At 37.3% G+C, this 24,855-nt stretch overlaps 1 protein-coding gene across 3 annotated transcripts; it reads left to right on the top strand.

Annotated features, from left to right (window-relative positions):
* Positions 1-335: 335 nt before the first annotated feature.
* Positions 336-24,843, top strand: LOC309506107 (protocadherin Fat 4). 3 transcript variants are annotated; one of them, XM_082179678.1, is made up of 17 exons: positions 336-809; positions 1,726-1,936; positions 3,313-3,657; positions 6,543-7,453; positions 7,572-7,746; positions 8,196-8,376; positions 8,720-8,970; positions 9,073-13,401; positions 13,506-13,607; positions 14,186-14,487; positions 14,590-14,675; positions 14,831-15,004; positions 15,086-15,213; positions 15,310-15,527; positions 19,982-20,255; positions 21,595-22,686; positions 23,613-24,843. In XM_082179678.1, the coding sequence occupies exons 1-17, from the start codon at positions 759-761 to the stop codon at positions 23,852-23,854; spliced, it is 9,072 nt and encodes a 3,023-aa protein (XP_082035804.1). In that variant the 5' UTR covers positions 336-758; the 3' UTR covers positions 23,855-24,843. The 3 variants fall into 3 exon arrangements, with proteins under 3 accessions (XP_082035804.1, XP_082035803.1, XP_082035805.1); XM_082179677.1 differs by having other exon boundaries at positions 337-809; positions 23,607-24,843; XM_082179679.1 differs by lacking the exon at positions 336-809 and having other exon boundaries at positions 1,804-1,936; positions 3,381-3,657; positions 23,607-24,843.
* The last annotated feature ends 12 nt before the right edge of the window (positions 24,844-24,855 follow it).

The following is a 24,855-nucleotide window of genomic DNA, read 5'->3' as shown; positions in this document are numbered from 1 at the left end:
AATCACATGACTTTGGCAGTTCCGATTCACTGGTTCGAAACAAAATTCGCAAAGGGTTCGAAGCTTCACTAAGCATTTCGAAAGCGCTCGTCATCACTACTGGAAGGATTTAATTCAGAGTTGCTCCAATATTAATATTCCCGAAATTGTAGACTTTGTCTTTTGTTCTGTTTAATGGTTGTCTGGTGGCTCCCCTTTTACAGCGGCACTCCATTCATTCACCTTTTGGGCGAGTGCCATGCTGGCATCCTCTGAATTCAAATGAGACAGAAACAGTGCACATGATCTCTTTGCTGCCGCATGAGAGGGGGAACATTTACCATTGTCAGTTCACATTAAAAGTGGGCAGACAGATATGGCAGCAAGCCACTGGAAGACCAACCGACTTGTAAACACTTGCGTCACTCAAAACTTAATGTTAAAGTCTTTACTTAAGTTAGATAATGGAGACAATATTATTATCATGTACCAGGGGAACTTATAACTTTAGGGCTTTTTGTTTGATATAAGCCTAAGTAACTATTAAAGTTTAGTTTAGTGACGTTACCTGCGCGTTTTGGCGTTACAGTTGGAGGCGGTGTATTTGGACTGGAAGCGCGGCAGCGCCAATAAAATTCGTCACGGGACATCTACACCCACACACACTGCCCACCACTGCACAGTGGACAGAGAGATGGTGCACACAAAGTTCTTCGAATATGTGTTATGTCCGAGAAATGTTCATATTTTGGTAGAGAGGTAAATGGATACGAGCAAAGATGAACAAGTTTGGAACAATGCATCTCTGTATATTTCTCATTCACGCGACGGTGAGTATTGTTATTATTATTATTATTATTTTTACAATTAAAAAACTTGTAGCCTATTGTTTTTGTGAAAAGTTTTGCGAAAGTGCTCAAAATATGTACAGTTTCCTAAATATCATGGTCTGCATGTCCGTGATAAAATTTGTGAACACATTGATTTAGTATAATTTTTAATTAAATAGCCTACACATTAAATAGATAATATAAATATTTAATTAAATATATTAATAATTATATACGAACATACATGCATACATCTGTTTATATATCCATCCATGTATTTAATGAAATATTTATATCATGTATTTAAATGTATAGCCTATAATTAATTGCATAGTAAATCATATACTATATATATATATATATATATATATATATATATATATATATATATTGATATAATTAATTATAATGTGAAAATGTAATGTATCTATAAAACAAATGAAAGTGTAAGTTACTTGACATATTGCAAGAGGACCGAAATAAAATAAAATAAACCACCTCAATTTATTTTTTATTTAAATTAAAATTTATAGTGCGTTCAGCTAAACAGGATTAGAACATTCCTTTTTATTCACCGAGCCACTCATTGGATACCAGATTGTCCAGATCTAAACTGACATTTTAGAGCTTAACAAAGGCAGGTACCTTGGGAACCCAAATAAAGAAACATATTCAGGTTGGCGTGGGACACTGTGGTAAGGGGAGAACCACAAGAGCTCTCAAAGCACAGACCTTACACAAATCAAGGTATACTGTTGCCGCTTTTAGAAAAGGTCTCTTATAAAGAGCCTTTTCCTGTATGTCATGGGATTTAATGGCTGAAACTGTTCCATGTTTCTTGCTCCACACCTTTGATATGATGTTTTTCTCTGCAGTGGCTAACTTATAAGTTATTGTTTTTTCTTTTATCCCACAGATTTTCTTCAGGTTTACTGCTTATGGTGCTTGCGGTACCAGTTCAACAAGAAAAGAGATAGGTAATAGTATTGAGAAGAACTGGTTCAACATATCACCACGGCCATCTATGAGCAAATCAGGCTTAGCTCCAGTTCGTAGTAGAAGCTTCTCACAGCTATCCTTTTCCAAATCTGTATATTCCTTTGAAGTGATGGAAGACACACCCCCTGGTGAGCATTGCTTTTCTATATATGCAGTCGTGGTCAGAATTATTGGCACCCTTGGTAAATATGATCAAAGCAGGCTGTGAAAATAATACTGCATTGTTGATCCTTTTGATATTTCATTAAAAAAAATCACAAAAACTTAACCTTTCATTGAAGTAAAACTAATGAAGGTGGGGGGAAAATCACATTATGAAAGAAATGTTTTTCTCTAATATACGTTGGACACAATTATTGGCACCCCTAGAAATTCGACTAATATCTCTGAAGTATATTCCACTTCACATTTACCGTTTTTTTGCACGCCAGCATAATAATTGCACAAGAGTATAATATAAGGTAACACAAAGAAAAAATTCATCACAATGAGTAAAACCAAAGAATATAGTTCTGATGTGAAGCTATAGATTGTTGAGCTTCACAAAATAGAAAGTGGCTGTAAGAAAATAGCCATCAGGGCAATGATTCAAAAGTTCCAGTCAACAGGAAATGTTACAAATCTGCGGAATCTAATTTTTTATTTAATTTTTTTAACTCCATAAACTAAATATTCAGTTGTCAGACACTTCTGGAACTTAAAACGGGGTTTCTATGGTCAGATGAAACCAAAAAAATAGCTTTTTTTTTTGGGCAGCAAACCCACCAGATGGGTTTGGTGCTCACAGGGATAAAAAAAGTAACCCATGTCCACGGTTAAATATACTGCTGGATCATTAATGTTCCTGGACATCTTGTCAAAAAAATCAAAACTTGACCACCTCTGCTAGAAGTCTTACAATGGGCTGTGGTTGGATCTTCCATCAGGACAATGATCCAAAACAAACATCAACACAAACATGGATAACTGAGCACAAAATGAAGGTTCTGCCATCATGGCCGTCCCTGTCCCCTGACTTGAATCCTGTGGAAAACTGAAGAGGAGAGTGTATCAACATGGACTTGGGAATTTGAAGGATGTCGAGAGATTCTGTATGAAGGAATGATTTCTGATCTCTTTGTCAGGTGTTCTCCAAACTCATCAGGCATTATAGGAGAAGACTCAGAGCTGTTATCCTGGCAAAAGTATGTTGCAAAAAAGTATTAAATAAAAGGGTGCAATTAATTGTGGCCAACGTGTATTAGAGAAAAATATTTATTTCATAATGAGATTTCCACCCCATTTTCAATTGTTTTACTTCAATGAAAGGTTCAATGAGAAAGAAAAAAAAGGTTTAACAATGCAGATATCTTTTCACAGAATTCTTTGTTCATATATACCAAGGGTGCCAATAATCTGACCAGGACTGTATATATATATCTGTTTGTGAGCACATTTCAAACACTATTTTTTTCTATATTTCTATAATATTACTTAAATTCAGCCTTGTCTGTCACCTTCATAGGGACAATTGTGGGACATGTGGAGGCAGTATATAGTAAAAAGAATGAAACCTCAGTGTACTCTGTTCAGGAGGATGATGGCGATGGCCTCTTTCTTCTCAATCCACATTCCGGCGAATTCCTTCTGTCCCGTGCTCTGGATTTTGAGTTGGAACGCTACTACATCCTGACTGCTGCAGCTCAGCAGGGAGACAGTGAGCTCAGCAGGGTCAGGGTGTACTTCAATGTGATCGATGTCAATGACAACCCACCAGTGTTCAACCAGAAAGCCTTTTCTGCCTCTGTACCAGAAGACTCACCTGTTGGAATGTGCTTCCTAAGTCTGAATGTTTCAGATCCAGATGAGGGTAACATTGCACTACACTACTGTTTATTTTTCAAAGGAAGGAATGCTTTTATTCAGGAGGGATGCATTAAACTGATCAAAAGTGACAGTAAATAATTTATGTTACAAACTATTTTTATTTCAAATAAATGCTGTTCTTTTGAATTTTCTATTCATCAAAGAATCCTGAAAACAATGCACTGTGATTTCAATAAAAATACATAATCAACACTGATTATGGTAATTTGAGCAAATCAGCATAGTAGAATGATTTCTGAAGAATCACGTGACACTGAAGACTGGAGTAATGATGCTGAAAATTCAACTTTGCCATTGCAGGAATAAAGTCCTTTTATAGTATTTTAAAAAGCATTAAAATAGAAAACAGTTTTTATAAATAGTAATAATAAATGCAGCCTTGGTGAGCATAAGAGATTATTGCATGAACGATTATTGATCATGTGTTCATAAGATTCTTGTTTAAGTCTAGTCTTCGAAAATATTTTCTTTTTTCTTTTGGTTTTTACATCTCCTTCATTACCCAAATTGAGACATTCAAGCAAAGTGTGGATGTATTACAATACTTAAATCTAGTAAATATAGAATTAGCACAATGGATGGTACCGGTCAGCTTTTATTTTCCTTTAAGCACAAAACCTCCAGGTTCACATGTTTGAAAAGCTTCGGGAAATACCAAACAGGCTAAAGTGGTCTCATTAAATCTTACGTCATTTCTCCTTTGTATGTGTCCTGAGACGATGAATAGGGTCCTCTCTCGGGGATGCTGGCTACTGCTAATAATGGAGAACACCCTGTCTCGGCTTCTCTTATTTCAGGTTCAGCTTGAGGCATATTATGTATTCCACATACAAGTGCACAGTGAAATTCACATTTTTGTTCCTTTAAACCCCTTTAGGAAGTTGTTCAGGATTACACACAAGCTTTAACAGCAACAAGAGTGACCAAGATTATTGAGATGTGTTTGGAAAGACACTCAATTTGTTCTGGAAAGAGAAAGAAATGCTCTTTATGTTGTTACACCAAAACAATTGCTTTCCGCCTCAGGGATTGAAGTTCTGTCCTTTTTACAAGCCTTTTACTAAATTACCAAACTTTTTGTATGCAGATCTGATGATTATTAATGTCACCTTCGCCATCATCTTACATTCAGTTAATCTTTAAAAACATGAATAATTTAATAACGCTGTTAAATATATCTATAAAAAAGGGCATTTTTCATACTGTACATTATAATGATGTGATGCCTAAATTCACTTGGTAAACACTTTAGTTTTGGTTGCAATTCTCACTATTAAATAGTTGCTTATTAGTATGCATATTATTAGGATATTGGCTGTTTATTAGTACTTTTAAACGTACAGTATGGAATTTTTCGCCACTAGGGGTCGCTAACCTATTTACAATAACAAAGGCGTAGTTTGATGACGCAACATTTGCTAAGAATTATGGATCTTGTCGTCAACGTCAATCTAATCTATGGATCTAATAATGTTTATGGATGACTGAATACATCGATGCTTTTATCATGACTGTGATATGAAGCAGTTCGGGATTGCTAAGAGACAGCTATCAGCTATCATATAAGGAATATGGACATTTCATTCTACCGAACTAACGTTACACGCGAGTGCAGAATTACTACTCACAGTCACAGGTCAGTTTATTAGACAAATTAAACTTGTGAGGTAACGCAGCGTTGTTTCACTTGGTCTAACATTACACTATCACACTAAACTGCATTTGAATGTGTTGAAATGTATGTGTTAGTTTGTCTGTATGAGACTAGCAGTAAGCTAGATCAACATTAGAATAACATACAGAACATATTCTAACATTTCATCATGTTGAGCTATATAACATTGATTGGTTTTATGTAAATGTGCTCACCTGTTTAATAAAGTACATGTAGAAGCGGTCGAAGTCTCGGACGTGGAGCTCTCGTTTATATACGGTCTATGGGAGCTCTCGACATCTCGAAAACACCGCGCTGATATTGATTCTCGGTTTAGTTCTCCTTTTGTATCCAAAGTCTGCTTGCCATGGTCCATAATGTTTGAGCGAAACAACAACAGCGTGCAAATAGACATTGCGAACTACCGTCAGTCGCTTTGGTTACTATCAGAGGGCTCTGGTTCATAGCTCTGGTTGCCATGGCAGTACGAGCGGAAACCAGGGACAACGCGGATATGACGCCATTGACGGCGACAAAACGGAAATAAAGAAACGGGACGTTTCTCGAATTAAATTACAAATTTCTCCTGGTTTGAAAGTTGTTGGAAACAGTCGGGATAATGTAAGTACACAACAAAAAAATATATATAACATAGATATAGTGATTTTTGCTATTTTTAAAGCAAAAAAGTTACATATTGTGGCTTTAAAGCACATATTAATTCCTTATTCTGGATGACCATATTTCACATCCCATAATCCTACCCAATACCTAAACTTAACAACTACCTTGCTAACTATTAATAAACAGTAATTAGGAGTTTATTGAGGCAAAAATTATAGTTATTAGTGAGAATTGTACCCTAATCTAAAGTGTGACCGAATTTAATGACAGTCATTTATCTGTAATCAGCCATAACATGAAAATATTTATTAATTTGTTGATATCAGCCAAATTTTTAATTGGCGCATCACTCATTTATTCTGTACATACTCAGTGCTTTATTATTTTGATTTCTTTGGCCTTCCTTTTTAGGATTCCCATAGCTGACAGGCACAGAGACTTTATATCAAAACAATTGCTTTCAGCCTCATGGATTGATGATTATGTCCTATAATTGTCATATATTACTGTTACTTTTTTCTTAATCACCAAGAACTAGGTTTTATGTAGGCTATTGTAATTCAGGTTTTCTGTTTTCTTGTATCCAACAGGTATAAATGGAGAAGTGGATTTAGTGGTGACATCTGGAAATCTTGAGAGTAAGTTCTCTATAAACCAGCAGGGAGCTCTGTGTCTGCGAGGGGAGTTAGACAGAGAGACAAACGCAATGTATAGTCTCATTGTCCAGGCCAATGATTGTGCTCTACCCACAGAGGCTCGACTCACAACCTCAGTGCATGTTACCGTCTATCTTCTGGATGTCAATGACAACTCCCCGCTCATCACAACACCCAGTACAATCCGTTTTCCTGAGAACGCACCTCTTCATTCTGTTGTTACGGTCATACAGGCCATAGATGCTGATGCTGGATCCAATGGTGAAGTTGTTTTCATTTTTGAGAGTGCAGAAGAAGAACCGTTCAGTATAAATAGTTCAACTGGGGTTGTGTACCTGCAGAAGCCATTGGACAGGGAAACCGAGGATGTTATCACAGTCATATTGAAAGTCAAAGACAAAGGTGTACCTCCATTGTTCAGTTCATTGAACCTCACAGTGCTAATTGAGGATGTGAATGACCACAATCCAGAGTTCATTCAAAGCTCTTACAGCCTTTCCATATATGAGGATGTACCTCGCGGAACAAGCCTGCTCAGAGTTAACGCAAGTGATCAAGACATTGAGTCGAACGGGCAGGTGCGGTTCTCTGTCTCAGAGAGTGGGTTCATGGTAGACTCTGTCCTAGGCATTGTTTCAGTGATAGACAAGATGGACCGTGAGAAGAAGCCTTTCTATAGTTTTTCAGTCCTAGCAGAAGACCAGGGAGATGTTCAAAGGTCTGCCACTGCAACCATCAACGTCACAGTCCTAGACGTTAATGACTGCGTGCCTATTTTTTCATCCGAATCACTTATATTACATGTCTTCGAAAATGGGGAAGACTCTTCTCAGCACACCCACCAGGTACTTAATATAAAATGGAAATGATACACTAACTTCTGGTTTAATTGACTCCATTTTTTGTCTTTGTTTTAATTTATTGTTCAATGATTCATGAAGATATGAAATATGTATTTTGTAGATATATGCGTCTGATGAGGACTTGGGAGTTAACGGTCAGCTGACATATTCTTTAGAATCAGGAAATGATGAGAGTATCTTCTCACTTCATTCCAATGGAACGTTCCAAATCTTAGAAGATCTTGATAGGGAAGTGAAAAGCCATCACATGTTGAAAGTTATTGCGGTTGATTCAGGTAATAATTTGCTTCATTCACCTCAATGGCTCAATACATCACTTATTTGCTTGTTTCTGGGTTAGTTTGTTATTCTAGCTAGGGATGCACGATATTTCTGTGCCATATATTGGTTATTAGTTTTTCCATGTTTTTCCTTGTTTTTCCATTTCATTTTCAAAATGTTAATCTTTAATAACACTAATAATTTATTAACAGTTAAATGTAGTATTTAGTGAAATGAATATCCATTTTTTATAGTGTACATTCTGATGTTGTGATGCCTATATTCACTAGTAGCGTTTAAAACTATTTATTTATGTTGTTAGTGTTTTATTTTTAATAAAAAAATCAGCCATAACATGAAAATATTAATTGGTAATAGCCAGAGTGTTAATCGGTGCATCACTAATTTATTCTTTGCATAATCTGTGTATTATTATTACAATTTCTTTGTCTTTCCGTTCTAGGATTCCCATCACTGACAAGCACAGGCACCATGGTTATTGTTGTTGATGATGTCAATGACAACGCTCCAGTATTTGACAATGACACGTTCAATACTCACATATCAGAGGATTCTCCTGTTGAGATGGTTTTTTGGAGAATTACAGCTTCAGACTTAGATGAGGGGACAAATGGACAACTAAGGTAATTTGAAGCACGTATTTTAATTTTAGCTTTAGTATTTTTGTTATGAACTTTTGTAATTTCTTCTTATATATATATTTTTTACATATTTCTATATAGCTTTAATACATTTTTATTTCAGTTTAGTTCTTCAACTTCAACTTATTTATTTCAGTTAGTTGCCAAGGCAACATTTGTGATTTTCGTTTGTTTTTCATTTAATATTTATATTTTAATTTATTTCAGTTTAATTGAATTTACCAAAAGCAATTTTTTATCGTTTTAGTTAGCAACAACAACACTGATATGATCCTGTGTAGTATAATATAATTGACTGTAGATATTTCACTAATTTCACTTGCAGATATTCTTTAGAAGGCCTAGATATTCCTTTTTCCATCAATGAAACATCTGGAGATTTATTTACTATAAGTTCCTTGGACAGAGAGGCAGTGGCTTTGTACAGATTTTTGGTGACTGTCACTGACGGACATCCCACAAAGCCTCTTTCAAGCTCAGCTGCTGTTTCAGTAAAAGTTGAGGATGTGAATGATAACTTTCCGTCCTTTCTTTATGGACCATATGTGGCCAATGTTCCTGCTGGGATAACCAAAGGTGAATGTACACACTATAGTGACCCTAATATTTTTTATCCAGTGTTCTTAGATAACTGCTTAAAAAAAAGAAAAAAAAAAGTTTTCAACATGTATTTTACAGGATCAGTTGTCGGTACAGTGATGGCAGAGGATGCAGATGCTGGATTGAATGCAAAACTACATTTTTCTCTACATGGCCAACAGGCCCATCTCTTCTCAATTAACCCTAGCACAGGAACCGTGTTCACTAAAGATTCTGTGAAAAGAGGAAATGACATCACATTTGATGTTCATGTGCAGGATGGAGCAGATATACCAAAAATGGACATAACAACCTTGACTGTCAGATTCCAGAATGACTCATACTTTCCTCGAATTGCAGTCCAAGTATATAAAGACGTCCTCTCTGAGGATGCAGCTACTGGGACCCTTGTGGCTACTGTGACTGCCGAAACATTGAGAAACATATCAGTGTCTTTCTATCTGGCCTCTGGAAACGTTGGGGAAGTTTTTGAGCTTCACCACAGCACGGGCGAACTGACTGTCAAGGATCCATTAGATTTTGAAACCAACATGCATTTTCATCTCATAGTTGAAGCCAGGGACTCAGGGATACCGCCATATTCATCATATGCCGAACTTCATTTGAATGTCAGTGACGTGAATGATAATCCACCGGTGTTCTCGCAAAGCATCTACAGATGTGACGTGTATGAGAACCTGGCTTCAAGTAGGGTGTGTAATGTGATAGCAACCGATGCAGACTCTGGAGTGTTTGCAGAGGTGGAGTACTTCGTTTTAGCAGGTAACATCGGAGGCGCATTTAAAATAGACAAAAATCGTGGCAGTCTTTCCACAACAAAGCATTTAGATCGAGAAAAAATACCATATTATAATCTCACCCTCAAGGCTATTGATAAAGAAAACAACAGTCTTTCGGCCATTGCAGCAGTTATCATTGTAGTTCTCGACACAAATGATCATGCGCCCCGCTTCTCACAGATTTTCATCACAGAGGTTCCTGAGGACGCCCCTGTTGGCTTTTCAGTCATTCAGATAACTGCTACAGATGAAGATGTGGGTTTAAATGCTGTCATTGAATATACAATCATCGGCCATTATAGTGAGTTCCCATTCAGTATTGATAAAACCACTGGGACTTTACTGGTACTGCTTCCTTTGGACAGAGAAGATCAGGATCATTACATAGTGAAGGTTAATGCCAATGATTCTGCTTGGAGCATTAGCACAGACATCACCATAGACATTACAGATATCAACGACAATACACCGATCTTCTATCAACCACTTTACTCTGTCACTGTCCCTGAGATGAAGATGCAAGAAGTTTCACTTCTACAAGTTTGTGCTACTGATAGAGATCTTGGTGAGAATGCACATATCCTCTACTTCATCGACCCTCCAAATGAACTTTTTTTGGTAAATGTATCAACTGGGGAAATTTCAAACAAACAGCCCATTGTTCTCCGTAAATCTGAATCTGTCAATTTTGCTTTTACAGTTGTGGCGTCTGACTGCGGCAGTGTTCCTTTGAACAGCTCTAGCATTGTTTCAGTGACAATAGTACAATATAATAATTTCCCACCCTCGTTTTTACCCTTCATGCCTTTGGTACCAGTCCCTTTAACCCTGGTTGTGGGAACAGAAGTAATCCAGATATCTGCAGTAGATCAAGATTCTCTTGAAATGAACAACAATGTTGAGTACTTTAATAGTGGTGGCAATGGATCTCTTTATTTTGAGGTAGAACGTAACAGTGGAAAAGTGCTGTTGAATAAAACTTTAGCAAATAGCCTTAACATCATCCTAACACTTCAAATCACTGTGAAAGATAAAGGCCTCCCTCCTCTTTCTGCACAAACTGAAATCAGTTTTGAAGTCACACAAGAGAACCTGTTCGCACCACATTTTCTTAACAGCAAAGTTGAGTTTTTTGTTCCAGAAGATTTGCCCATTGGTTCAGTTATTGGAAAGATCCAAGGCAAAGATAAAGATTTTGGCATCAATGGTGTTATTTCCTATTCTTTTGATGGTGGGAATGAAAATGAATTGTTTTCCATTGGACACTCGTCAGGATTGATCATGCTTGTTAAAGCGCTTGACTTTGAGGAATCAGAAACTCACAATCTAAAAGTCATTGCCAAGGATGGAGGCTGGCATCCTAAGATGGGGCGACTCAATATCACAGTATATGTTACAGATTTAAACGATAACCCTCCTGTGTTTACATCTAGAGATTACATTGCCACTATTTCAGAAAATGCTTTAATTGGTACCTCAGTTTTGCAGGTTTGGGCGAAGGACGCTGACACAGGAATTCACTCTCAAATCATGTATTCGCTTATTGCAGGAGACATCCATCTCTTCTATTTGGACACTAAAAATGGCACTATCACCACTTCAGAGATATTTGACTATGAGCAAAATCAGCATTTTGAACTTACAGTCAAGGCTACCAACATTGGCTTTCCATATTTGTTTAATGTTGCCCATATACACATCCAGGTCGCTGGCCTCAATGAATTCATCCCTGCTTTTCAAAAACATCTATACAACTTCTCTGTGTCAGAGGCTTTGCCGCCACAAACTGAAATAGGAAGGGTCATCACCATAGACTATGACCTAGGGCCTGATGGAAAAGTGTTTTATGTACTTGCAGGGCAAAGTAAAAAAGCTAGTTTTGTGGTGGATGAGCATACAGGAATAATATATATCTGCAAAGATTTGAAAAATCGCCTTCAAAATGAAGACATCCTGCGTGTGTTGGCAAAAAACAGAGGAGCCATTACTGGATTTAATGTTGATGAGGCATTGATACATCTACACATATTAGATGAAAACGATCCCCCTGAGTTTGATTCAATGCTCTACACCGTAGCAGTGCCGGAGGGCATCTCGATTGGGACCTCCATAACTAAAGTCAAAGCGGTGGACCGGGATGTGATCCCAGAATGGAGCAGGTTCTCTTATAGCATTGAACATGGAAATATCAATAGTTCCTTCATTATAGATCCCACCAGTGGCGTCATTTTAGTTAACAATCACCTGGATAGAGAGATGTGGGCCATCTATAACCTGACGGTCATTGCTGTTGATGAGGGCTCACCTGCTGTAACCGGAAGCACAAAGGTAGCTATCACCATCACTGATGTCAATGACAATTCTCCCAAATTGTTGAACACAGAAGGGTTTGTACGAGAAAACCAACCTGCTGGCACTCTCGTCTCTACTTTAGCTGCCACAGATGATGATCTTCCTCCAAATCAAGGTCCTTTCACATACTGGATGATGAGACCTGCTGAGGGTTTTTCGCTTGCATCTGATGGAGTTCTCCTTACCTCAAGACCTTTTGATCGGGAGCGCAACCCTCTTTTTCACATACATATTGTGGTTCAAGATGCTGGTAAGCCGCCTATGTCCTCCACCACTTTGTTTAATATTAAAGTTCTTGATGAAAATGACAATGCACCACTTCAGAGAAACATCAATATATTGGTGAAATATTATGGAAGTTCTTTCCCAGGAGGACTAATCGGAAATGTGAGACCGACCGATCAGGACGAACTGGATGTGTTCAATTGTACAATCAGAAACGGGCCACTTAGGATGTTTAGTTTCCCATTTGGGATGTGTCATTTGTGGTCCTCCCCATACCAAGGAGAGGCAACATATAATATTTCTGTTGAAGCGAGTGACCAGCTCCACCCTTCAGTCAACAACAGCATCTACGTCAATTACAAAGGCTTTACCAACGTCTCTCTGGACAACTGTGTGTTGTTCTACGTCTCTATATCTACTCTTGAGGAATTTCTGTCTTTGAAGTATTTAAAATTTGTCAAAGCATTGGATAGCCTCTTTAACCTACAAGCATCCAAAACGCATGTATTTGGAATGAAGTTGCAAGGAGATAAAATGCTGCTTTTGGCTGCAGTGAAAAGCTACAATGGTCAGTATCTAACTGGAGAGGCAGCAAGCGGAATATCAAACATGCATAAAAAGTTACTGGAAGTGCAAAGCAATGTGACTATATCCCAAATAACCAGCGACCCCTGTATGCTCCGTCCCTGCCATAATGGTGCCACCTGCAACAGAAACATTCACATCAGTCAGGAAGTTGCTGTGTTGGAAAGCTCTAGTCTTATATTTGTTTCTCCCTATTTTGCGGAGATCTTTAATTGCTCTTGCCCAACAGGCTTTACAGGTGATGCATGTGAACTAGACTTTGATGAATGCACCAAGGAACCTTGTGAAAATGGGGGAAACTGCTATAATAATCCAGGAACTTATTTTTGTCAATGCAAAGAAGGGTTCTCAGGACCGCACTGCAATACAGTTGATAATGAATGTCAAACGGTAATATGTTTAAATGGAGGAACGTGTTGGAACAGACAGGGAGGGTTCATATGTGATTGCAGCCCAGGGTATGAAGGTATGGTCATATAACTTATGCACTGAATCAGTTTTTTTTGTGTTTGGTCTATCTAATTTTAATTGATTTGTTGTACATGAATTAACCACTTATTTTTGTTGCAGGAAGATTTTGCGATCGTATTATTGACCATTGTGCTTCCTCCCCTTGTGTGTTTGGCAACTGCTTCAGTTTTTTAACTGGTTACTCTTGCCAGTGTCCATTTGGTAAGAGGAAATTAACGTGTCTGTATATTATGATTACATTTCTGACCTCATTTTTTGATATTGCCCATAGGCACATATTTGAAACATTTTATTATTTTTTAGTTGAATATTATTTATATTTAAATTCAATTAATGTATTATTTAATAGTATTTATTATATTAACAATATTATTAATATTATTAATAAATTCAATGTATTATATTACTTTAAATGTTAAAGAATAATAAAATGTATTGTTTGATTAGATTCAATTTATCCATTTTTATATTCATGTTAAATATTAGATTATTTTAATGATAAAATGAATAATGTATTATTAAGCTAAATATAGTATTTGTTGTATATTATTTTATATAATTAATACATTCCATTGTTATTAAAAACAATATATACAATTTATTAAATATTATATAATTTTTAATGATAAGTATGAATAATATATTTATTCATCATTTAATTATTTTTTTTCATTATTATATTAATTTGAATAGATACATTTCTTATTAGCTATAGACATAGATACATTGTAGATACATTTCTGAATAGAGATATTTCTGATATTCCTATTTTTTTTTAGGTGTGAGCGGAATCAATTGTGAAGAACACAGTTATGGCTTTCAGGAACTTTCTTTTATAGAATTCCCTCCATTGGATCCACAATATAACTTCATTTATCTGGAATTTGCGACTGTACAGCAAAACGCGTTGCTTTTGTACAACCATGGTGACCCATCAACTTCAGACTTCATGGCCCTTGAAATTGTGAGTGGAAGGCTGTGGCTGTCTTATGATCTTGGATCTGGAGTGATAAGATTGGAAACAGGAAAGATAGTGGCTGATGGAAGTTTCCACAACATCACCGCAAGAAGAACTGGAAATGTAAGTGATTCCTTTACATGGTAGCAATCAATTAAGCCGTTTTTGTGAAACATTTGTCAGATATTCTGCAGGTATAGCCTACTTCCCTTTTGTGTCTCTCAGATTGCCTCTCTAGAAATAGACAACTGCTCTGCAAATGAACCCCAAGGGTTTTGCTTATCGCAGAATGGTGGCACTGGAACCCAAAGGTATAGCATTACATTTGATTTGGCCATTTTGTATTGTAGATCCAGATAATAATTTCAATGTTATCTTCATGCTTATGATTCACCATTTTACATCATCTTAGTACTTGTTTGTTTATCTGAACTCATACTGAACTCTAAATCATGTTTACACACAGGACTTTGGAAGTGAGCTCAAATAACATGACGTTTGGTGGCGTAAAGTCCATTGATGTCATTTTGCAAAGGCAAATCAGGACTCACGACTTTGTTGGCTGTATGAGAAACGTGCAAGTGAACAACATTGGTCCAGATTCCTTAAAATCTCTGGCATCCCAGAATGTTCTTGATCGGTCAGTTTCAAAAGAAACGTTGTAACTGTAAAAGTTCTATTAAAAATACCATGTTTAAGTTTATTTCTTTTTGATGATCAGATGTCCGCGAGCAAATATTCCTCCCTGCGAAACAGCAGAGTGTTTGAATGAAGGAGTTTGTCAAGACCGATGGTCTCACCACCACTGCCAGTGTAGAGACCATTTCACGGGACCCAACTGTGCCATGTGTAATTTCATCCATACATATCTGTTGTTTGTCTGTTTTTTTCTGTGATAGTTCAAAGTTTAAAGCCTTAAAGTGAATGTAATTCGCTTTCTGATAGATTTGGCTGAGGAGTATGTATTGTTTCTCAATGGAGAGGCCTACATTGAGTTTGATGTCAAGGAAAGCTACAGAAGAAATCAGCTTCTACAAGCCATTCTGGATGGGAAGGAAGGAGACTCTCAGGGGTTTGACAGTGTTGAGATCAAGATAAGGACTGTCAGAAGAAATGGTGTTTTGCTTGTGTGCTGGTGTCAAACAGCACATCTAAAACTTAAGGTGAGCTCTGAAAGATTTTTAAGGGAATGTTCAATACAAGTTAAGCTGATAATGTTTGCAGCTAATTACCACAAAAAAATCTAATATTTCAACTGTTTATCTTTTATTAAAAAAAAAAAGTATCAAGGTTACAATGAGGCATTTACAATGGAAGTAAAAGAAGACATTTTTTGGAGGTTTTAAAACAGAAATGTGAAGATTATCAATCAATTTCAGTCAATTTATTTATAAAGCACAAATAAAAACAACAGTGGTGGACCATTGCGCTGAACAATATTTAAAAGAAAACTAAAAGACATATGACACAAACACATAATTAGACAAGCCCCATTTGACTTAGTGATTATAAGCCTTCTCGAAGAGATAGGTTTTTAATTTTGCTTTAAAACGTGATTCTGACAAGATTGTTCTAATAGAGAGCGGTAGGCTGTTCCACAGTTTAGGGCCGGCTATGGCAAAAACACAGTCACCCTTCTTCTTCCGCCTAGATCTAGGGACCAGTACGCTTATCATTTTATAAAAGAACAGCACTTATAATAATTATTTTAAATCTTTATTAATTACCTTTTTTACAGTCATTTTTGTTACGTTGTAAAATTGGATATCATTTAAGCAAGACAAGTCTATTTATATAGCACAATCATAAAATAATCATAAATAAAAGTGGTCAATAAGAAATAAAAATGGATAAAAAAACAGAACAGGAAACAGGTTAACAATTTTAATTAAAATTTGTTTAGTTTTTTTACTTTAAGACCGTTTTAATTTAGTTCGATTTTTTTAGATGCATAATAAATAAAAGTAAGTAAAAAATGGATACAACATGTATTTTAAAACAGGTTAGTAAGCGTTTTGTTGTTGTTCTTATACAAAACATTAAGGATTGGCCTCGTTCACTTCCATTGTAAGTGCCATTGCAATTTACAAAGATAAGGAGGGACACATTTTAATCTATATTATGGTAATCTATATTATGCCACATTCTGTTGAGTTTAACTGCTTAACTTTTATTGAACCTTAATTATATATTTTAATATAAATTATTATTGCTGTTTCTTCTTTGTTACATTTGTTTTTAACAGTAAACAAAACTTGAATCTGTTGTATCTGAACTATACAGTGGGGGAAATAATTATTTGATCCTCTGCTGATTTGAAGGGTCTATAATTTTTACGGTAGGCTTATTTTAACGGATGGAGACAGAATATCAACCAAAAAAATCCAGAAAAAAACAAACAAACAAACACATTTTATAACCACATAAAGGTTATACATTTATTTGCATTTCAGTGAGTGAAATAAGTATTTGATCCCCAAACAAAACATGCCTTAGTGCTTGTGGAGCACTCGTGTCACCACGTTTGCACACATCTCAAAAGGGATTTTGGTCCATTCCTCTTAACAGATACTCTCTAAATCCTTAAGGTTTCTTGGCTGTTGCTTGGCAACTCAAAGTTTCGGCTCCCTCCACAGATTTTCAGTAGGATTAAGGTCTGGAGACTGGCTAGGCCACTCCAAGACCTTAATGTGCTTCTTCTTGAGCCACTCCTTTGTTTCCTTTGAGGTATGTTGGGTCATTGTCATGCTGGAGGACCCATCCACGACCCATCTTCCGTTTTCTGGCTGAAGGAAGGAGGTTCTCGTCCAAGATTTGACAGTACATGGCCCCGTCCATCAGCCCCTCAATACGGTGAAGTCGTCCTGTACCCTTAGCAGAGAAACAGCCCCAGAGCATAATGTTTCCACCTCCGTGCTTGACTGTAGGGATGGTGTTCTTGGGGTCATAGTCAGCATTTCTCTCCCTCCAAACACGACAAGTTGAGTTGATGCCAAAATGCTTGATTTTGGTCTCATCTGACCACAGCACTTTCTCCCAAGCCTTCTCTGAATCATTAGATGTTCATTGGCAAACTTCAGACGGACCTGAACATGTGCCTTCTTGAGCAGGGGGACCTTGCGGGTGCTGCAGGATTTCAATCCATGGCAGTGTAATGTGTTACCAATGGTTTTCTTTGGTGACTGTGGTCCCAACTGCCTTGAGATCATTAACAAGCTCCTCCCGTGTAGTTCTGTGCTGATCCCTCACCTTTCTCATGATCATCCTTACCCCATGAGGCGAGATCTTGCATGGAGCTACAGACCGAGGGCGATTTGATTTTTCATTTTGTATTTCTTCCATTTCCGAATAATCACACCAACAAGTCTCCTTCTCTCCAAGTTTCTTGCTGATTGTCTTGTAGCCCATTCCAGCCTTGTGCAGGTCTACAGTCTGGTCCCTGACATTTGAAAGCTCTTTGGTCTTGCCCATGGTGGTGGAGAGGTTTGAATGGAAGATGCAGATTCTGTGGACATGTGTCCACTGACATTAGGACATTAGGAGAACTTTCTTAAAGTAACAGGACTAACCTGTGTTCCACATGGGCACATTACCAATCTGTGGGAGGCAGAATGCTTGCTGGTTGGTAGGGGATCAAATACTTATTTCACTCAACAAATGCTAATCAATTTACAACCTTTATATAATGTGTTTTTCTGGATTTTTTGGTTGATATTCTGTCTCTATCCATTAAAGGGATACTCCACTTTAAAATGAAAATTCTGTCATCATATACTTACCCTCATGCTGTTTCAAACCTGTATGAATTTCTTTCTTCTGCTGAACAGAAAGGAAGATATTTAGAAGAATGTCAGTAACCAGACAGTTTCTGGTCTCACACTTCCATAGTAGGAAAAAATATATACTATGGAAGTCAATGAGACCAGAAACTGTCTGGTTACTGAAATTCTTCTAAATATCTTCCTTCCTGTTCAGCAGAAGAAAGAAATTTATACAGGTTTGAAACAACATGAGGGTGAGTATATGATGACAGAATTTTCATTTTAAAGTGGAGTATCTGTCACCGGGTGATTATTAAGAAAATGAGTGGCAGGTGTGGAGGGGTAGGAGCAAGAGCGGTGATTGGGGCACATGCTCCCAAAGTGGAGTATAAAAGGCCATTTTGAAGAGAGAAGAAGGGAGAGGGGGAGAGCAGCGAAGACACTGGGAGAGAGACACAGAAAGGCAGCGGAGGGAAGCCGTGAAAGAAGAGAACTTGTAGTACCTGTGGTATGCTTATTCCTCACACGGTCTGGAGAACCCCAAGCCAGCGGCACGAAGGACCCATGGATGAGGAGGGAGGAATGAACTTCAGCTGACCAGTGCTCTGATATTTTCATCTGCTGAGGCATTAGTTTGGACACGGTACAACCACCCTATTCCTTGTGAGTCTTGTATTTACAGTGCTTGAAGTTATTTTGATCACGTGTGAAGAGTTATATGGTTGCAGTGCATGCACAAGTGTGGGATATATATACTGTGGAGTGTACTGGTGGCCCAACGAATGGATCCTCTGTGAAGCGGCGCTGGATTGTCCTTTACTGTCCTTTACTGTCCTAGTCATTGATAAGTGAATATGAAGAATCACTGAGCTGGTGAGCGAATGAGAAGCTAAGAGCTGTTACTGATCCTCCGCTGTCCAGTCTCTGTCGCCAGGAATGAAGAAACATTGAGCCGGTGAGCGAATGAGAAGCTAAGAGCTGTTACTGATCCTCCGCTGTTCAGTCTCTGTCGCCAGGAATGAAGAATCACTGAGCCGGTGAGCGAATGAGAAGCTAAGAGCTGCTACTGATCCTCTGCTGTTCAGTCTCTGTCGCCAGGAATGAAGAATCACTGAGCCGGTGAGCGAATGTGAAGCTATGAGCCGTTACTGACCCTCTGATGTTCAGAGCTGGAAGAATCACTGAGCCGGTGAGCGAATGTGAAGTTATGAGCGTTACTGACCCTCTGATGTTCAGAGCTGGAGGAACCATCGAGCCGGTGAGCGAATGTGAAGGTGTGAGTTGTTACTGACCCTCTGTTATTCAGAGCTGGAGGAACCATTGAGCCGGTGAGCGAATGTGAAGTTATGAGCTGTTACTGACCCTCTGTTATTCAGAGCTGGAGGAACCATTGAGCCGGTGAGCGAATGTGAAGTTATGAGCTGTTACTGACCCTCTGCTGTTCAGTCTCTGTCACTAGGAATGGAGAATCATTGAGCCGGTGAACGAAGGAGAAGCTAAGAGCTGTTAACGGATCCTCTGCTGTCTAGCCTCTATCCCCAGTAATGAAGAACCACGGAGCCAACTTTTAAAAGACTGTTTTTATAATTAAGCAAAATAAAGAGACATTGTTATTTATTTCAACCTCCTATCTGCCTCATGTGTTCCACGGTCTGCTCCTTGGGGCGGTGCCCCCCCCCCCCCCCCCCCCCCCCCCGACCTGTGACATATCCCTTTAAAATAAACCTACCATTATTATAGACCCTTCATTTCTTTGTAAGTGGGAAAACTTACAAATTCAGCAGGGGATCAAATTATTATTTCCTCCACTGTATCTCTTAATTCAGTTGATAACATGTTTTCTCTTACCTCCTCAGATAACAGATGGAAAACCTCTGTATGTGTTCACCAATGTCACATCTGGTCAGCAGCTGGAGCTCTCAACGGAGGGAGATGTGTCAGATGGACAGTGGCATGTTCTTCAGCTACGCAGAAAGGGTGCATACATCTCTCTGTTTGTGGATGAACGGCCTGTTGTCAACACCACCAATGGCACCATAACTCACTCTGCATTCTTAGTGGAGACCATTTTTCTGGGCACTGCTTCACTGGGAGAATCCAGAGGTTTCCCAGAGAGGATCCAGGACTTAGGTTAGATTGCCCCTGGTTTGTTGAATATAAAGTACTGTACTTAAACATTCTTTACAGTACTTAGTTTAATTGTTTATTTATTTTGCTGCTTAAAATGGTTAATTTTTTTATTTCAATTTTTTTATTTATAATTTGTTTATTTTATAGTATAGAATTCAAACAGTTTTTATTTCAATTTTATTTTCAGTTGTATTTTAAATTTAGTTTAGTTTTCTTTCATTTCTTCTTTCAGTTAATTTATTCATGATTTTTTAATAGTGTTTATTTGTTTTTTAGTTTGATCATAAAGCCCTTATGCAGGGGTTGGACAAAATAATGTGAACACCTGGGAAATAGGCAATATATCTTTATTAAGGTGTTTTACCAAAATCTGTCTTTATTACAGCTTCCAGCCTTATTACAACAGATGAATCAAACTTTTTAATAGTCTGCAGTCGAATGTCGTCTATCAGAACATCTGCCAGTTTTTTCAGGGATGTTGAAGGAGGAAATCTGTTTCTCATTCTTCTCTCCAAAACTGGCCACAGTAGTTCAATAATATTAAGGTGACCAGATTTCTCAGAGTGTAATACAGGAAGGACAGGCACCCTCCTCTCCACCCCATGCATAAAAGTATCTATATGGCAACAACATTATATATATATATATATATATATATAGCCTAAGATTTGAGCAGAAGAAAATTTCATGTTTGGCTATTCTCGGTTGACAGATGACGACTTCTCGCTCTATCGCTCAGCAATAAAGACATTTTAGGAAAGATGAAATAAAGGACAAAGCATTTTTCATAATAAGTCGGGACACTAAAAATAGAGCTGAAATACGGGACTGTATAATAAGTGGCAGTTGTTCTATGATCTACTTAGGCCTACGATGCTTTTGAGAAACGCAGCCCTGGTTTTTACCACTGTCTTTTTCACATTTTAGCAGTGTTGTCTGAGATTAAATGTTAAGCAATTGCAGCTATTTCATTGATGATGGCTTAATGACGTTTTCTGTGGTCAGTTTTTGTGGAAACATGGTCTTCAGGGGAAATATTGATGTTTGCTGTCACTTTGCTGCAGTTGTTCGGTGTTGTTTGAACACAATCCTTCTTAGTGTTCGACGATCCCTATCATTCACTTTCGGCTTTTTCCCTCTATTCTGCTTCGCTGATGAAAATTTCTGAAAACCACTTATACTGGTCTGATATAGAGAATAAAAACAAAAAGATTAAAACGATTTTTTTTTGTCATTGTAGCTTACACAAAAGATATTAACTCCTATAATAATGGGTGTTAACATTATTTTCTCCAACCCCTTTATTTTGCTGCTTATGTTGCTTTTCTTGTCTTTCCAGGTTTTAGAGGGTGTGTGGAATACATCAAATTCAATGGCCACCTTCTATCCTTCAGCGGCTATAATGAGATAGTCCAGGCCAGCTCCAGCCCGTCTGTCTTCCAAACCTTCTGCGTTTCTCCGAAACGCTGTGTTCTGACTCCATGCCTCAAGGATTCCTGTCTATCTGAACCCTGCTGGAATGATAGTGACTGTGGATCTTCTTCCAAAGAAGACTACTGGTGCATTTGTCTATACAACGTGTCCGGGTCTCCGTGTGGATCCTGTTCATCTGATGTCGTCCACAGCGAGGCCTGTTCTCAAACACAAAACAGCGTCCCCTTATGGATAGTGGCCATCGTTCTTCCCATCATCCTCATTCTGCTGATTCTGGTTCTATGTTTTATCCTCAGGAGACAAGGAAAACTTTGTGAGGGTAAAAAGAGGAGTCATGTCTACCTCATGCCACCAAGCAAACAGCACGGAACAGATAACCTGGCATTTAGTTTAGGTCCTGCTGATGAGTCTCATCGGAACATCTCAAATGGGGCCAGCAAGCAACCAGATTTGATAAAACCAAGGGATCCGATGCAAGGAGTGGAAAGTTGTACTGAATGTGGGCCTTCTTGTCATGTCTCAGGTTTTGGAGGGAGTGAACTGGAGTACTACGAGATTGACAGCACATACTCAGATTTGAAGACCCCAGAGAAGGAGGATGAACGTGGAGATCAGGCGAATGGCAATCCCAAATTTTCTCAACCTCAAACTAATCATGATCCATCTCCTAAACTTCATCAGAAAACATCTGGAGGCGATTTTCACCAGTGGCAACGTCAGTCCCACCTTTTCTTCAAGAGAAAACTGGCTCCCGATCTGACAGGCCCTCCACAGCATCTCTCAGTAGATGAGGTTGAGAAGCTGAACACCCCACGGGACCACAAGGGAGACCCTCATCACAATTTCAGAGAGTGTCCCATAAAGCCATGCAGAAGCGGGGCGACAGAGACATCGTCAGAGAGTGAAAGTCACTGCTCCTTCACCGGCTCAGAGTTTGACTGTGAGCGAGAACTGTCCCTTGTCAGCTCACATGAGAAAGATGAACATCCACCTGAAGGCAAGGACACACTGGCAGTTTCGATTATGACACCTAAATTAAAGAGGCTCATAAAAATGGGGTGGATATTGGTTTGGCCCTTTAGTTATAATATTCAGAAATAAAATAATATACATGATGTGTGTGACACAAACAATAAAAGAGAGACATTTCTGTCTTGAAAGGAATTGTTGCCATTTAAGGCTGAAGAAAAAACAGGATTTATATTTGTCAGAAGGATAAATGTGTTATTTTTAACATGATTTTTTAACTACATTAATATTTATTTGAAAGTTAATTTGTGTTTAATTTTTTTTATTAAAACTATATATATATATATATATATATATATAAAATCCAAATAAGGTTTTCTAAAATTATTAATTTAGTTCATTATTTAAAAATATAAATAAATAAAACACTTAATAATGCCCACTGGTCCATTTGTAAATTAATATGGGTCAGAAGTATTAAATGTGTAGATTTTTTAAAAATAATTAACTAAATGAGCATTTATTTTGAAATTTAATTTGTTAAGTTTTTAATTTCTGTTTAAAATTTTATTTTATTTAAAAAGACAAAAACAATAACAAATTAAAATGTAAAAGCATATCAATATTTCTCAGCAAAGATATTTGATATTTGAACAATTAATCCTCATTTTTTAGAACAAAGTCTTTCAGACAGAGGCATTCTGAAGATTTGGCGCCATCTAGTGGCCATGTAACATTCGTTCACCACCACTTCTACATTTTACACTGTGCTTTAGGAAACAAGAAAGACCTTATTTTTTTTTTTTACCTTTTAATATTGTTGACTATTCAAACGAAATATTAAGACACACATTTTATTTGATAAATATCAAATGTGAATGCACAGCATTGTTTGATTATGACAATTATTGACCCACTGGGTTTGGTTTTTATTTGACTCTGTTTCAGCTGCAGATTGGTCCAGAGGACAGTTTATACTAATGGCCCCTTCACCCTTCAGAGACATGGTCACATCCCCCTCCGTCCACAGTCTCCCCAACACCTCTGTCTCCGGCGGGATCCAGCAGCTAGAGAATCTTCTAAATCTAGGTGTTCACTTTAACACCTATGCAGATGTGTTCGAGGACATAGCTAGCTTACCGACTATTCAGCCAGCTGATTGTGATTTTCAAAGTGATCAAGAGGAAATCATTTGAAAGTATGTTAAACCAACATTCACAACATCCTTTATTATTTAGTCAGTACTTGTACATGTACTTTATATACTTGACCAGTGAAATACTGGTGTATCATTTATTCATTAATAAAATTAATAAAACTGTAAATATGTTATTTCAACTTATTGTAATTTACCAGTAGTGACTGAATCATTAATATTGCTTTTATCTCTTGTGTATAACCACGGATGTAGAAACAATATGTAAAAACAAATATTGCATCACAATAAGTGTGATTGTCAAAACATTTGGTAACTAAATAGAATTTTATGAAGTTTAGTGACAACATGTTACAATGTTTACATTGTAATGACTGGTAGGATACAGTTTTTATTATTGCTTGACAAAAATTTCAAGATTTCGGATTCCATTCTTGTGATTTGATTCCGATTTTGATTCAATATTGACTACTTTGTATACATGTTTATTTTACATTTTATTTAAAAAAAATTATCTCACCTAATGCTGTAAACATAGAGGGCCCAATCTGCTGGTATTATTAAAGGTTAAAAATAACAAATGCAATTAAATATAATGCAGTTTTTGTTATAATAACAATTATTTAATGACATAAGTAAAAATATAATAAATATGTAATATAGTGCTCAGCAAAATCTCCTCTCTAGCTATTTTTTCTATTCAATTAACATGCTATGGTCATTAAATGGCTTTCCTGAGGTAAATGTAACGTTATGTGACATAATTGTTCTCCTGCTATTATATATTGACCTCTTTCCGTGGTTGAAAAACACTAATTGGTCGATATTATGTATACTTTCGGTAAGTTGTACTGCATCTTTAAATAAAAAAGTAACCGATGATCGGTTCACGTGCACTTGAACTGAGGCGCTCAGCGATCTGTCACGTCATATTTACAAGCGCCAAACGTATTTTTGTCTGAATTTCGTAATAAAATTGACGGAATCTAAGAGCTGATTATTAGTTTAATATTAAAAGTACCTCTTTGCTCCGCAATTCTT

This window comes from Leuciscus leuciscus (genome assembly GCF_965113295.1).
Source record: "Leuciscus leuciscus genome assembly, chromosome: 9".
Lineage (NCBI taxonomy): Eukaryota > Metazoa > Chordata > Actinopteri > Cypriniformes > Leuciscidae > Leuciscus > Leuciscus leuciscus.
The sequence above is the reverse complement of the archived record's forward strand: the minus strand, read 5'-3'. Positions and strand labels throughout refer to the sequence as shown.